General features: G+C 47.4%; 1 protein-coding gene across 3 annotated transcripts in view; it reads right to left on the bottom strand.

Moving 5' to 3' along the window:
* Window positions 1-2061: 2061 nt before the first annotated feature.
* LOC139051828 (uncharacterized) overlaps window positions 2062-13259 on the bottom strand; it is a 77057-nt gene continuing 65859 nt past the window's right edge. For 2 of the 3 annotated variants that reach the window (XM_070528846.1, XM_070528847.1), the window contains 2 exons: window positions 4973-5107; window positions 2062-3436 (listed from right to left, as the gene is read on the bottom strand). In XM_070528846.1, the coding sequence (XP_070384947.1) occupies window positions 3329-3436; window positions 4973-5107 (243 nt within the window). In that variant the 3' untranslated portion in view covers window positions 2062-3328. The remainder of the gene's footprint in view (window positions 3437-4972; window positions 5108-13259) is intronic. The other variant, XM_070528845.1, reaches the window with a different exon arrangement.

A 13259-nucleotide genomic window follows, 5' to 3' on the forward strand; every position in this document is an offset into this window, starting at 1 on the left:
GCTCAGGCATGTAATGGTGTACTCTGTTTTGCGTGGGGTGTGTCTGTTTGTAGCATTCTGAGTGTAACCGCTTGAACTCGAGTGAGCGTGCGGTGTGGCGTGCTATACTCTCTGCGTTGTAGGTAGTGGTGGAAAGGTCGCGGTGATGACGTAGAGGGGCGCCATGAACCAGTTCTGTCTTAGTGCACCAAATGTCGTGGTGGAGGACAGCCCGAAGTCCAAGCATTAGGAACGAGAAGTGGTCGGTCCAGTGCTCACGATCCCGGCATGCTGCAAGGGCCATCTTGAGCTGCCGATGAAGACCGTCGAGCATGCCCTTGGCGGACGGATTTTAAGCAGCAGTGTGGCAATGCTCCACATCCGGAATATGGTCAAGTGCAGCAAATAGTGAAGAATAAAACTGCCCCCCCCCCCCAGTCTGTCGTTACAATGGCTGGCCATCCGAAACGTGAAATCAATAGAGAAAGAAATCGCGTGCCACTGTCTCTGCGGTGATGACAACGACGGGGACCGCCTCGGGGCACCGTGTAAAACAGTCCGCTATAGCCAAAATCTATGAGCAGCCGCGAGGATGAGGAAATGGACCAACTATGTTTATATGGTCCAAGCGCTGGTCGGAAGGTAGGAACGTGGTGTGGCGAAATAGTGTGAGGGGTCACCTTGGTTGTTTGACACTCAATACAGGAACATGACCACGCACGAATATCTGCATTGACACGAGGTCACGCATAGCACTGCGTGATGAGATGTTGAGTGGAAGACGGTGCCCCAGTAGCTCAATTAGCACAGCATCGCACGCGTAATGCGAAGACGTGGGATTGTTCCCCACCTGCGGCAAGTTGTCATTTGCATAAACTTTGAATTCCATTAATTTAAAATTTCTTTATTTCAATTGGCAAGTACGAGTGATTCCCCCTGTATTGTCCTTGGTGTCTTTGTTTGTTGGCTTCTTATGATATGATTAATAAAATCGGGCCCCTTGGCTAACGCTCTTCTCGTTCATTACATAACGAGGGCCTCGAATCCGGCAACACTGATGCCTTCAGGTAGTACGTGTAGGTTTATTCATCAGCTGCCTTCACCCAAGAAGGTCACGTACTCGTGACGTCTGTGGCAGAAAAGGATGTTCCACATCCGCCGTTATGGTTTGTGAGTGGTGGCGCTGGCGAACACTCCCAGAGTTAGCTCTAGTAGTAACACATAAATATCCCAGAAAGTGGATGGGAAGACGGCGCCCGTAGTAGATAAATTGGTAGGGCATCGCACGCGTAATACAAAGACGTCGCATCGTTCCCCACCTTCGGCAAGTTTTTTCATCCACTTTGAATTGAATTATTTAGAATTTCTTTAATTCAATTAGTAAGTACAAATGATTTCCCGGGTTGTCCTTTGTGTCTGTCTGTTGGTTTCTTATAATATGCGCATATCTGCAGCTTATATGAACTGAAGCGTCGGTTAACTAAATCAGTTACGATCACAACTACGCTTAGTGTCTTATTTTCCGCCTCAAACCCAGCCTAGTCTAGCCCGACAGCGAGCGGTAGCCTTAAGTGCGTCCAGCTCTACACTCTTCCTACTTCGGGACACGTCCTCCTTCTCCACTGCCTTTACGTGCCTTCGCCTATATACCGGATACTTTCGATTATTACTCCCTACGCTGATGACCCTTCAATTATCCATATGAGTACAGTCTTTGCATTCCCTCGCGCCACTTATCCTCAACCAAGATGGCCGACCTGCGGCCTTTAATTCTATCGAAATCGAGATACGTGCTCCGAAAGTTTGGATCGTTCGACGAACGGAGAGCGCCTCTTTATTCCGAGGTCCGGCGTCATGATTGGGTCGAACGAGATCCGTGGAAGCGCACACTTACGGAATTTCTCGCTTCTTTTCTGCCTTTTTTTATTATGAAATAAAACAAACTGGGGGTTATCCCTTAAGGGCCGCCATCCCGAAAAGCTTGAGTTCACTTCAATATAAAGCTTGTGATGGCATTATTACAAAAACGAAGTAGTAAACAACCTAGTTTTAGAGCCGCCACAATTCATTTGTACTCGATATTACTGCGTGCCAAAGTTGTGCGACAGTCTGGCGGCGTTTCGAGAACTTGCCGCAGACCATTTGTGTGTGCCATTGTCACTTGTGTAGAGACCTTGGCTTCGCATTCCCTTGTAACGTTAAAACATGCGGTCGCTGGCAGCGAGTGTTCGACCCGCACACACAAGAAGCCCTTCAGACAAGACACTCGCACCCCACTTCCCCTGGGGACAACGCAAGCTAGAATATTTTATTAAGTGAAATGACCCTGCCACCACTTTGTGCGGCCTGAAATGCGTATTATTTTTTCATTTCGAGAACGGTTCTTGAGGCGCTAAAGACATATGCTCCTCTGCAGGGAAAGCATCTGGGGCATAACACGTGCGCATGACATTCCAGCTTCAAGTCCAAGTCCCGGTTATGTACTTCCATGCCTCACCATCACGTAGGATAAGTTCTGCAAGTCCCTTCGCCGACAAAAAAAAAAAAATTGAATCGCACGTATTGTCATCATGAAATATATATGCGCGCGCTAAAGATCCAGTTCTCACTCGCACTCTGTACTTTAACGTGGACTTTGCCGTAATACACAGTTTACCCCAGCTGCAATCCCACACATCGGTAGTCCATGCTAGTCGCATAGGTGTCTCTCGTAGCAATATATAGCTACCATGATGCGGTGACGAGGCCTCTTGCACCTGGTAACATTGTCTTCACCGCTGTTGCATCGCAGGAAGTCGCATGATTCGCTTCGTTAAAGCGATAGAGCAAGTTGGCTTGCAACATCCGACTCCCTCGCTGAGCAGACTCGCAGCAAGGTGGTCCGGGTCGACAGTCCCGGTGCGCAGGGTGTGGTGATGCGCGGAGTACCCATGATGAGCGGATGGCTATATTCACTATGTGCAGTAACAAAGTATAAATAATAAACGAGGTCCAGAAAACATCGATTCGCATTCAAAAGATACCAAAGGTCCAACTGAACCAAAATAAATAAAGAAAGAAAGAAGAAAAGGAGAGAATGCCAAGGGGACAGAAACAGACTGGTTAACAGCACTGGGGGAAAGAATTATATAAAACGCATATAAACGAGCGGATTGAGGAGGGGTGTGGGCGCTTATGCATTATCAGCGAGTGTCCCAAAAAGGCTAGTTGCGAAGTTGCCACAGTAACAAAGAAAACAAAGTTAAAGTTGTGTACAGTTCATGCGCTGAAATCTGCGTTCCTCAATACGATGTAGCAAATGGCAGTTGAGTGCGAAAACGAAATATATGACTCCGTAAAAGGTAGCGGCTCATTCCGGAGTCGTTTGGGCGCTGAGAATGCCGCACTTGTCCGCAACGTTGACCATCACGATGACCATGCTCAGGACGATGGTCTTCGCGAGCAAGCCCAACAGAAGCTGAAAAAGAAGAGGAGGAGGAGGATTGATCAGAGTGTGTGTATATATATATATATATATATATATATATATATATATATATATATATATATATATATATATATGCATATATGTATGACCAGTTAGGAGGAAGAATTACCCGGCGCTAACTCCCGATTTTCCTATTCAAATGCATGTGACAGGCAAACATGCTCTCCACGGTCGAAAGACGCACGGTTTGAACGTGAATGAAATTTGCTGCACTATGGCGAAAGCTGGTTTTTGCCGACTCTAGGCAGCATAATTTCGATTTAGGGTGTCATATAGTGTTAAAAGCGAAGCTTTTATTTGCAAAACTCGCCGGGTTTTCGCGACCCTGGGGGCTGCGGCGTGGCTGTTACCTGGCCGAATAGGCAAGACCGATCACAGCGGTGGACGCGCGCGACATCACCGCCTCTGGATCCCTTTCACCACCACCAGATGGCACTCGCCTCCGCACATCCGTGAGAGTGGCGGCGCCGGCCATGCCGATAAAAATGAGGAACCAGAAATCTTGCCTGCGCGCGCCCGTGACACCGGTGGAGGGATCATTGCATTAGCCTCTACACAGCGCCTGAGTAAACCTTTCCTTGTCACCTTGTGGGGACACCTTTACTTGCCACTTTGTGGGGACAACAGACTCTGTATCGAACCTTTATGTACTAAAACAAAGCTTCGCTGTATAGAGATTCTAACTCGTTGGATATGCTGCCTTTTCTTTACTATGACTGCCGAATATCGTTAACTTAAAAATACTGAGTGCCCTTCCACTCTGTGAAGTAGGATGGCCAGCGAAGACGTGTATGTGGACCCCTTAATGGTGAACTGCACCTCCGCCGTGGGTCGGCCCCGTATTGCACTCTCTTGTTTTTTTTTTCTACACGCGGACACGACAGTGGGGAAAGTAGCCATTAACAGCTTCACTGTAAAAAAGAATTGGGGCGGGAACTCTAGGCTGCGGGATTCTGACATAGTGCGTAACATTCTTTGTAATAATGAATTATGAAGCCTTTACTGTATCCTTGAAACCAAGGCTGCCGCACTTCAAGGGATAAGCAACTGCAAAGTATGCGACGCACACAGCGACGATCTACCCAGCAAATTTTTGCTTACGGCCATTCTTGTGTTTCGTAGCCCACTCGGGAATTGTAATATAGTGTACACTGTTGTAGAGATGATGATCTCTGTGACCATTACAGATGGAGATTATACTGTACCTTTGAAACCATCACAGGCGTAATTTAAGAGATAAGCAACTGGAAAAGAATACCTCGCCTACTGTGAGGATCTCCCCCGTACACTCATTTACTGGGAGATCGCGCCGCAATTTGCACGCAGTTTGATCGAACTTTGAAAAATAACGCAGTTATTCGTTGCACTCTTAATAGTGTAATTTACCGGATGTACACGGCTATCCATGCCACGAAGATACCAAAACAAAACACATTTTTTTTTTGGTAACGCCCAGTACCTGTTAAAGCTAATTGCGGCGAACCTTGTGGGAAGTGGGACACGTACCAGCTTCCAGAAGGACACCCGCGCCAATTCATGCAGCAGGGCGAGCGGGGCCGACGCCGGCATGATAACGTTGGACGAGGCGCCCACGATCACCGGAATCGCGTAATACGTCGGGTGCACACGCTGTACCTCTGCCTGCGGAGAGGCCGAGAAAAGAGTCTGCGTCAACGGCAGGATCACACAGAGGCACATACATTCTTGATCGGAAAGCATTAAGCGTCCACCTGCTTTCTTTTTACCTCTCTATACATGTGTTTGCTTTTGCTTTTGTTGATGTGAACAGCCAATGAACCAACGGCACAAAAAAGTGGACGCCATCAGTCAAACTGGCGTCGTTGTCATGCGTCGTCGTTTGCTGTTACTCCGAGTTTCTAACCATCTTTTATTGTTTTTGTCTCTTTATTTTTCGCACTGATGCATTGCCGCGTCGCCTTTCGGAGCCGCTAGTATGATCCCGTCAACATGTTTATCGTTTGCTTATTTTATTTTCCACAAACATATAAAAAATGCGGGCTATCAAGAGAGATGTGTGGCTGACCTGAGCTAATTCCGTCGAGAACGGCATGTTCACACGTCCTCCGTCAATTCGCTCGATCCTTTTACAATTGGTATCACATCCACTCGAGGAACAAAAGCTGCACCGACATGGCTGACGAGTTTCCGAGATATGGTTGTGCCTGAGCAAGACGAAGGCAAGGACATGGATACAAAGGATCCGAAAGGAGGCTACAGGACGAGGAGATACGGTCCGTCTAGTTATGCCATGAGGTGGCTCCTTCGTCCGAATTACTCGACATCGCGGCTTTTTTGGTGCGCGTGGTGGGTGACTGCACTGCTCGCGATCTTGCTGATCACCTGTCGCAGTGCTTTCACATACCGATGGTCCCTTCGTAAATGAATTACTTCACGAAGAGCAGTGGGAGGCATGGTGGGCTATCACTGTCTCTCTCTCGCCCCCTCCTACTTGTTTTGTTTTTGCAAGGAGCACGCTTTCCTCAACGCGTGCCGCAAATCTCGGAGACCATGGTTTAACTAACACGTGGTCTAACTCATAGCGTGTATTACTCAAATTACTAGGGAAAAGACGGGGAATGCGGGAGTTGGAAATTCAAGACGATGAGCGAAAATTGGAAGACGCTTAAGCTTCGCCTTCAAGAGTGGAACGCGATAGCGTTCCCGTCGACCCGCCAAGGGGTGTAAGACAATGGGCTACGGCGCAGCGGCTATGCGGCCCGCATCGGACGCGGTGAGCGTCGAGCAACGCAGCGTTCGGCGCGGCAACGAAATGTGCGCCTGAGCAAGCGACGCACGCCTGAGCCTTAGAAACAGCTCGTTTCAAAGGCAACACCGCATTCACTAGAGGCGCTTTTGTACCGCTTTGAAGCATCGAACTCGTGGCTCAGTAGCCGAAGCGAACGGTTGTGCGATGGCGAGCTCCGTAGGGGGCGGCTACAGCGGCTATTGCCAGCCGCGGCAACAGGAACTTTTCATCTGAAGAAGGCTACGAGTTGATTTTGCCGAATTTACCAACAGGTCGTTTTGTTGTTAATACAGTTTTTCTTCACGGAGCTGTTCAAGCGCGGCCTTACCGAGTAGAAGATTTTCGCGACGCGTTGTCTGGTTTGTCGCTGCTTCCTTAAGTGATCGCCTTAGGGGCGTATCGGATCAGCCACGTGTGGGCCGTAACTTTCAGTAATGCCGAAGCCGTGAAGAAGTTACTCGCCGCGAGTGAATTGAAGGTCAAGGGCCGGCGCTGCGCCGTCATTGATCCTGGAAACCAAGATGTAAGGATGAAAGTGCACTGGCTGTTGCACAACATTCCAGATGATGACGTGCGGGTGGCCTTCCTTCCTTATGGAAAAGTGACAGAAATTAGCAGAGAGTGGTGGCGAGTACACGGAATCACTGACAAGGGGTCCACAACCAGGTTGGTGTCCATGCGTCTCAAGGCAGGCGTTAAGCTGGAAGATCTACCACACCAGCTCAACGTCGCAGGTGAACAAGCTTTGGTGGTCGTATCAGGCCGTCCGCCGATGCGCCTGCGCTGTCATGCAACGGGGCACATTCGCCGCGACTGCCGGGTTCCAAAATGCAGTGCCGGCCGTAGATTCGGACATGAAGAAGGTCAATGCCCTAAGACGTACGCCAGCGTCGCTGGGCCTACGAGTGACAAGGATTCATCCGAACTTCTCATGGATGAAAACGACGCTGAAGAAGCTTCGAAGCCATCAAAGGACACCACAGTCCGCAAAATGGTAACGCTGGCAGCCAACAAACCCTTTTTGGAGGAAAGGCGTCAACCAGCAGAGCGCGAACGGGATACCAAAGACCAGGCCGTGGAAAAAGCCACCCCCTCGAAGGACGCCTGTCCAGCTATCAGCGAGGATACAAAAGTGGAAGAAACCCAAGAGACCTCCATGAACGTCGTCGAAAGCCTCAGTGGACAGCCCACCAAGAGGCCATTGGAGGAGAGCGTCGAGGAAGCAGACAAAGGAGTTGAAGAGACAGAACCACCGCCGAACGGACTCGGCATAAGACGGTCTTTATTGAAGCAGAGGCCGAATTTTTCCGCTGAGCGGCGGCCAGCGGGAAAACCTCCGTCTTGACGCCGACTCTCCGCGCAGCGCAACCTTTTGGGGTCTTCGGGAAGACGTGGGGACTCTGAGCGAACTCATTTGCAAGTGTCGTGAAGCCTTCCGGCCAGAAGATGCCTATAGCGCACATTGTGCTGCATACGTGATGTGTCTACAAGGTTCATCTTCGCTCTAAGTGTTATACTATGCTAACTAATTTTTCAGATTGTAAAGGGGTAGTGTAATGCGATCATTTTGCAGAATATATAAAAAGAAATGGCGTTAAAATCAGGCACAGCACTACGCATACCGACGATAAATGTCAGAGGTCTGGCGTCTAGGAGACGTCAGTACCAGCTTAGTCGCCTGCTGTTAGAAAATGAGCTGGATATCGTAGCATTTCAAGAGACAAAGGTAGAAACGCAGGAACAAAGTGATCGCATGGAGCACCTTTTAGAAATCGGTACAATGTTGCCATAAATCATGCAGTAGGTTTGTCAGCAGGTTGTGCTCTATTTCTTCGAAATTCTATTGAGATTGTTGAGGAATTTTTAAGTGTCAGTCAATGTGGTCGTTATATTGTTTGTGATTTCACCTTCGCAATGAAAAATTGGAGGGTGATTAACGTGTACGCACCAAACAAGGTACATGACCTGCGAGTGTTCTTTCAGGAAATGGAAAAACACCTGCTATGCGATAAGCTGGTCATATTACTGGGTGATTTCAACTGTGTTTGTGAACCAGAAGATAGAGTGAACAAACGACCTATTCGAGATGAAAGTGCAATATTTTTAAGCGCAATAGTGGATGAACACAATTTAGATGACGTGGGGTCTTTGTTTTCATGTAACTTTCCCCAGTTCACTCATTTTCAAGGAAATAGCCACGCATGAGTAGATAGAGCTTATATATGGACAGCTCTTGTACCTACTGTGCAGTAATTACAAAGTCAATCATGTTTCTTTCAGCGACCACAGCTTAGTGTCTTTCTCGCTTGGAGCAGAAAAAAGAAAAAGTACATTTAATTGGCAGCTCTGGAAACTTAATGACAATCTATTGGATGACAAACCTTTCGTAGATTACGCAATGGAAACCCTAATGATTTACTTGAAGATCACCAGAACATAATTGGCAGATGGGAGCGTTTCAAAGAAAAAATAAAGGTTAAGGCGATAGAGCGGGCTTCTGCACTTAAGCACAGTAAAATAAAACACGAAAAAGAACTGCAAGCCCAGTTAGACGTCTTGATCAGCCAAGAAAGTGTTACCCCCGGCCTGCGCAGTAAAGAAAGTCGAGACGCCAAGCGACTACTTGAGCTTATCGATGTCGAAAATTATAGAGGAGCAGTGATACGGGCTCGTGCAGAGCATTTGTGGATGGGAGAAACGCCCACCAAACGCGCCCTTAGTGACGAAAAAAGATAGGCGACCAAAAAAGAAATCAAAGAAATAAGGTACTGAGGTGCAGTCACAGATAAGAAAAGTGATATAGAAGATGCTTTCGTAAAGCACTTTCGGAAATTGTTTGGTGAAAGGAAAGAAGTAAACAAGGGATTTGTAAACGCTTTTCTTCCACTTATGCCGCAACTAGATGAAAATGCAAAATCAGTCCTAGAAGCCTCAATTACATTAAAGGAAATTGAAAAATCAATCGATGATTTGAACACGGGAAAGTCACCCGGTCCCGATGGACTGGGTTCAGCGTTTTATAAGAAATTTAAAACTCCTATAGCTAAGGCATTGCATGCGGTAACACAAGAGACATATGACGTAGAAGAGCTTCCCCTTTCCTTCCGTCAATCACATATCATTCTCATTCCTAAAACGGACGACCGACTTAAGCAATTATTGGTAGGTTCTTACCGGCCAATTACCCTCTCTAACGTAGATTACAAGACATTCATGAAGGTCTTGGCAAGAAGATTGCAAGGTTTTATTAAAGATATAGTCGGACCGCACCAGACGTGCGGAATTAAAGGTAGGAGCATAAAGACGAACGTTCATATAGCAAGAAATATTTTAGAGTGTTGTGATGTTTTTTTCCAACCACGTGGCAATGCTCCAAATAGATCACGAAAAAGCTTTTGACCTTGTTACGCACGAAATATTGCTTGCCATTAGGGAATATGTAAATGTAGGGAAAATAATACTGGAAGGTGTAAAAATGTCGTACACTGGATGCTCTGCCTCAATTATAATTAACAAACAAGTCAGCAAAAGCATCCATGTCGTCTCTTCGGTGAAACAAGGGTGTCCTATGTCGTCACTACTTTTTAGCATTTATTTAGAGCCATTTTGTTTAAAGATTATTCAAAATGAGGAAATAAGAGGCCTTCGTATTAGGCTTGTGAAGTCAAAATATTATCTTACGCCGACGACATAGCTGTTTTCTGTACCGATAGAGAAAGTGTAACAAATGCGATAAAAGATGCCACAGCTTTCTCTCAATACACAGGGAGCAGAATAAACTAGAATAAATGTCAGGGTTTCTGGCATGGTGAAATGGGATGGTGTCCCAGTCACGTACGACAACATTCAGTGGACGACTACTCCAAGTAAATACCTTGGCGTACCACTACAACAAGGATACACAAGAATACTGGAAAGAACAGACAGACCAGGCTCGAGAGAAAACACAAAAATGGGGAGGACGAGACCTATCAATTTTTTCCCGTGCCACAGTGTGTAACATTTTTATTATTGCTCGGGTATGGTATGTTTTGAAAGCGCTGCACATGTCGCGCATGAGTATTCCACGACTGCATTCCACGACTGTTTGCTGTTTTTGTATGGAACTCATCATGGGAAAGGGTGAGCCGCACAGATTTGTTCCTTCCAGTGCGATCGGGAGGACTGGGTTTGATTCATTTGTTCGTGAGACAAATTGTCTCTAGCTTCGTATATTATCGCAATCAAAGATATCCTTTTTTAAGAAGTGTTATGCAAGTGAGATTGGCGAACGCATTGCCAGATGTCATTGTTTCATCATGCGCCCATATGCAACGCAATGTCCGCGGATACATGCATGAAATTGTTGCGGCTGTCCAGTTTCTAAAAGTAAGATTTTCAAAGGAATATCTCTGCGAGGTCAAGAGAAAAAGCCTCTACAATGACCTAATTGATGTGATGATGCCTGTTCCCTTGTATCGAAGGATGTACAATCCTGGGCCAGGCAGCAATGTGTTAAAAAGGGTTAAAAGTATGACTATCCGATCGTCAGTCAAAACTTTCTTTTTCATGCTCCATAGTGGCACACTTTCTACAATACCGTGGCTAAGGGAAAAAGGGTTGTTGGTACCATGGTCGGTAGACTGTGTAATATGCAAAAGGCCTGAAACGATCGAGCACGTGTTTCTCGATTGTTGCGATGCCGTATTCTTATGGGACATCTTGCAAAGAACCCTGAAAAAGGAACTGCCGCTTACACCCTACGGCATTCGATTTCTTCCCGTCGAAAGTGACGGTGTGCCGTACGATATGCTAATGATTCTAGTAATGCACACTGTTTGGAAAACGAGAATGCCAGTGCGTAATGCGGACGTCAACGCGAGGTCAGCCCGGGACAACTTCAACGAAAGCATCGCTTATTTACGAGATGTGTACAAACAGAAGGAAGAGAAGCCAGATTGGTGTGTTTATCTTGACAAACTCCTGATCGTAAAGCGTTTTTTACCCGCTTATGCTAGCCAGACACAAGCTAGCATTTTTAATGTGATGTTATGATGTTGTTTTTCACTGTATTGTGCAAATTGGCAATAAAGAAAAAAAACTCGTGGCTCAGTGGTAGCGTCTCCGTCTCACACTCCGGAGACCCTGGTTCGATTCCCACCCAGCCCATCTTGCAAGTTGTTTTTTATTCATGAAGTGCCTGCTGGGATTTATCGCTCACGGCCAATGTCGCCGACGACACCGATGACACCGGCTTTTCTGCGACACGAGCTCCTTAACGCTGTCGCGTTAAAACGTGACCAAGGTGAATGCAGGAGCCAACGCCTCGAGAAGTGGACTTGTCTTCTTCAAGGCGACATATGCTTTTCTCGCCACAGTATATATAGGTGGGGTTCTTCTAAAGGGGAGAGAACGCGGAAACGAGGGAAAATCTGTTAGCCTGTCGAATTGAGAGCAAAGGAACGCTGTGTACAAGGTCAAAGCCAGGGCACCCCCCCCCCCCCCGGTCTGTCAACACATGCGCGTTAGCCAGCGTGTCAAGGGCGTCTGACACGCCGTATTACTAAAAAAAAGAAAGCAAAAGGGAAAAGGGGGGGGGGAGGATACGCCAAGAAATCAAAGTGCTGTTGCCTATAGCTTGAAGTTTAGCATAGCGAATAGATTCGAAAGCTCCCTTTGAAACGTTTATGCCTATTGGTTGCAATGTCTTGAACTTATGGATAAGGTATGATTCTACGTATTTTCTTTCTCGTTCAGAACGGAAATTTGACTGTAAGATGTGGAGTTTAAGTTTAAGATGTAGAGTGTAAGATGCAGAGCTTATGATTGGAGAGGCAGTCGGAATTGGCGAAGAGACAGCGCACATTAGAATCTGACAGACCGCAGGCCTTTTATTCCAATCCAGGCCAATCTATTCGCTATGCTAAACTTCAAGCTATAGGCAACAACACTTAGTTTGGTTTCTTGGCGTATCCTCCCCCCCCCCCTTTTTTCCCTTTGCTTTCTTTTTTTCTTTTTAGTAATCCGGCGTGTCAGATGCCCTTGACACGCCGGCTCACTCTCGTGTGTTGAGAGAGCGGGGTGTGGGGGTGCCCTGGCTTTGACCTTGTACACAGCGTTGCTTTACTCTCAATTCGACACGCTAACAGATTTTCCCTCGTTTCCGCGTCCTCCCGCCTCAAACCCTCTCCCCTTTAGAGAGAGAGTAAAACATCTTTATTAATAATATTTGAATGGCGAGAGCAGTGTGGGAGGAACCCTCAGTCCAGGGCCCCTAAGATGACTCCAGCGATGTTTCGAGCCCATTGTATCACAGCTCAGAGGACCTCGGGAGGTCCGTCGAGGAGGGCATCGTCCAACAGCTCTTTGTTGCGTAGGGGCTAAAGGAGAGTTGGCAAGGGAAGAAAGAGGTTTGCAGTGCACTAAATTGTGACGTGGAAGATTGTGGGCGAGCTGCCACAGCCAGGGCAACGATCTGCATAACAGTGTGGGTAGAGTTTATTGAGAGAGACAAGATTTGGAAAAGTCGCGGTTTGTAACTGGCGTAATGCCACTGCTTCCTCCCGCGAGAAGGACGGCGGTGGTGCGGCGTGGGTGCGACGAATGCGTATATAATGACGGAGTATTTGTAATGGAGCAAGGGATCCCCCCACTCTGTACTAGTCGCCTCACTACGCCGAGTCGCCCGGAGGGAAATCTTTCGGCCAACCGCATGTGCGCGTTCGTTACCCTGCAGCGAGGTATGACCAGGAGTCCAGAGTAAGTGGATGCGGGGAGGTGTGGTTGGTGTATTTCGCGGGATCTGTTTGAGAATTTGGTGCGCCGCCCTCGGGAAGCCATGTCCTGATAGGAACGTCCGGCATGCCTGTTGCGAGTCCGTCAATATATACACTTCCTCAGGAACACAGATGGCGTATCGAATTGCAAGAGCAACACCGAGAATTTCTCCGTAAGCGGCATTTGTTCCGCGCATTGCAGCAGAGTCTCTCAAGGATTCGGTGCCATCCAAAACTACCGAGGTATAGCCCTCCTGAGTGCGTGATGTGT

The sequence above is a fragment of the Dermacentor albipictus genome, unplaced genomic scaffold (genome assembly GCF_038994185.2).
Source record: "Dermacentor albipictus isolate Rhodes 1998 colony unplaced genomic scaffold, USDA_Dalb.pri_finalv2 scaffold_15, whole genome shotgun sequence".
NCBI classification, from domain to species: Eukaryota; Metazoa; Arthropoda; class Arachnida; order Ixodida; family Ixodidae; genus Dermacentor; species Dermacentor albipictus.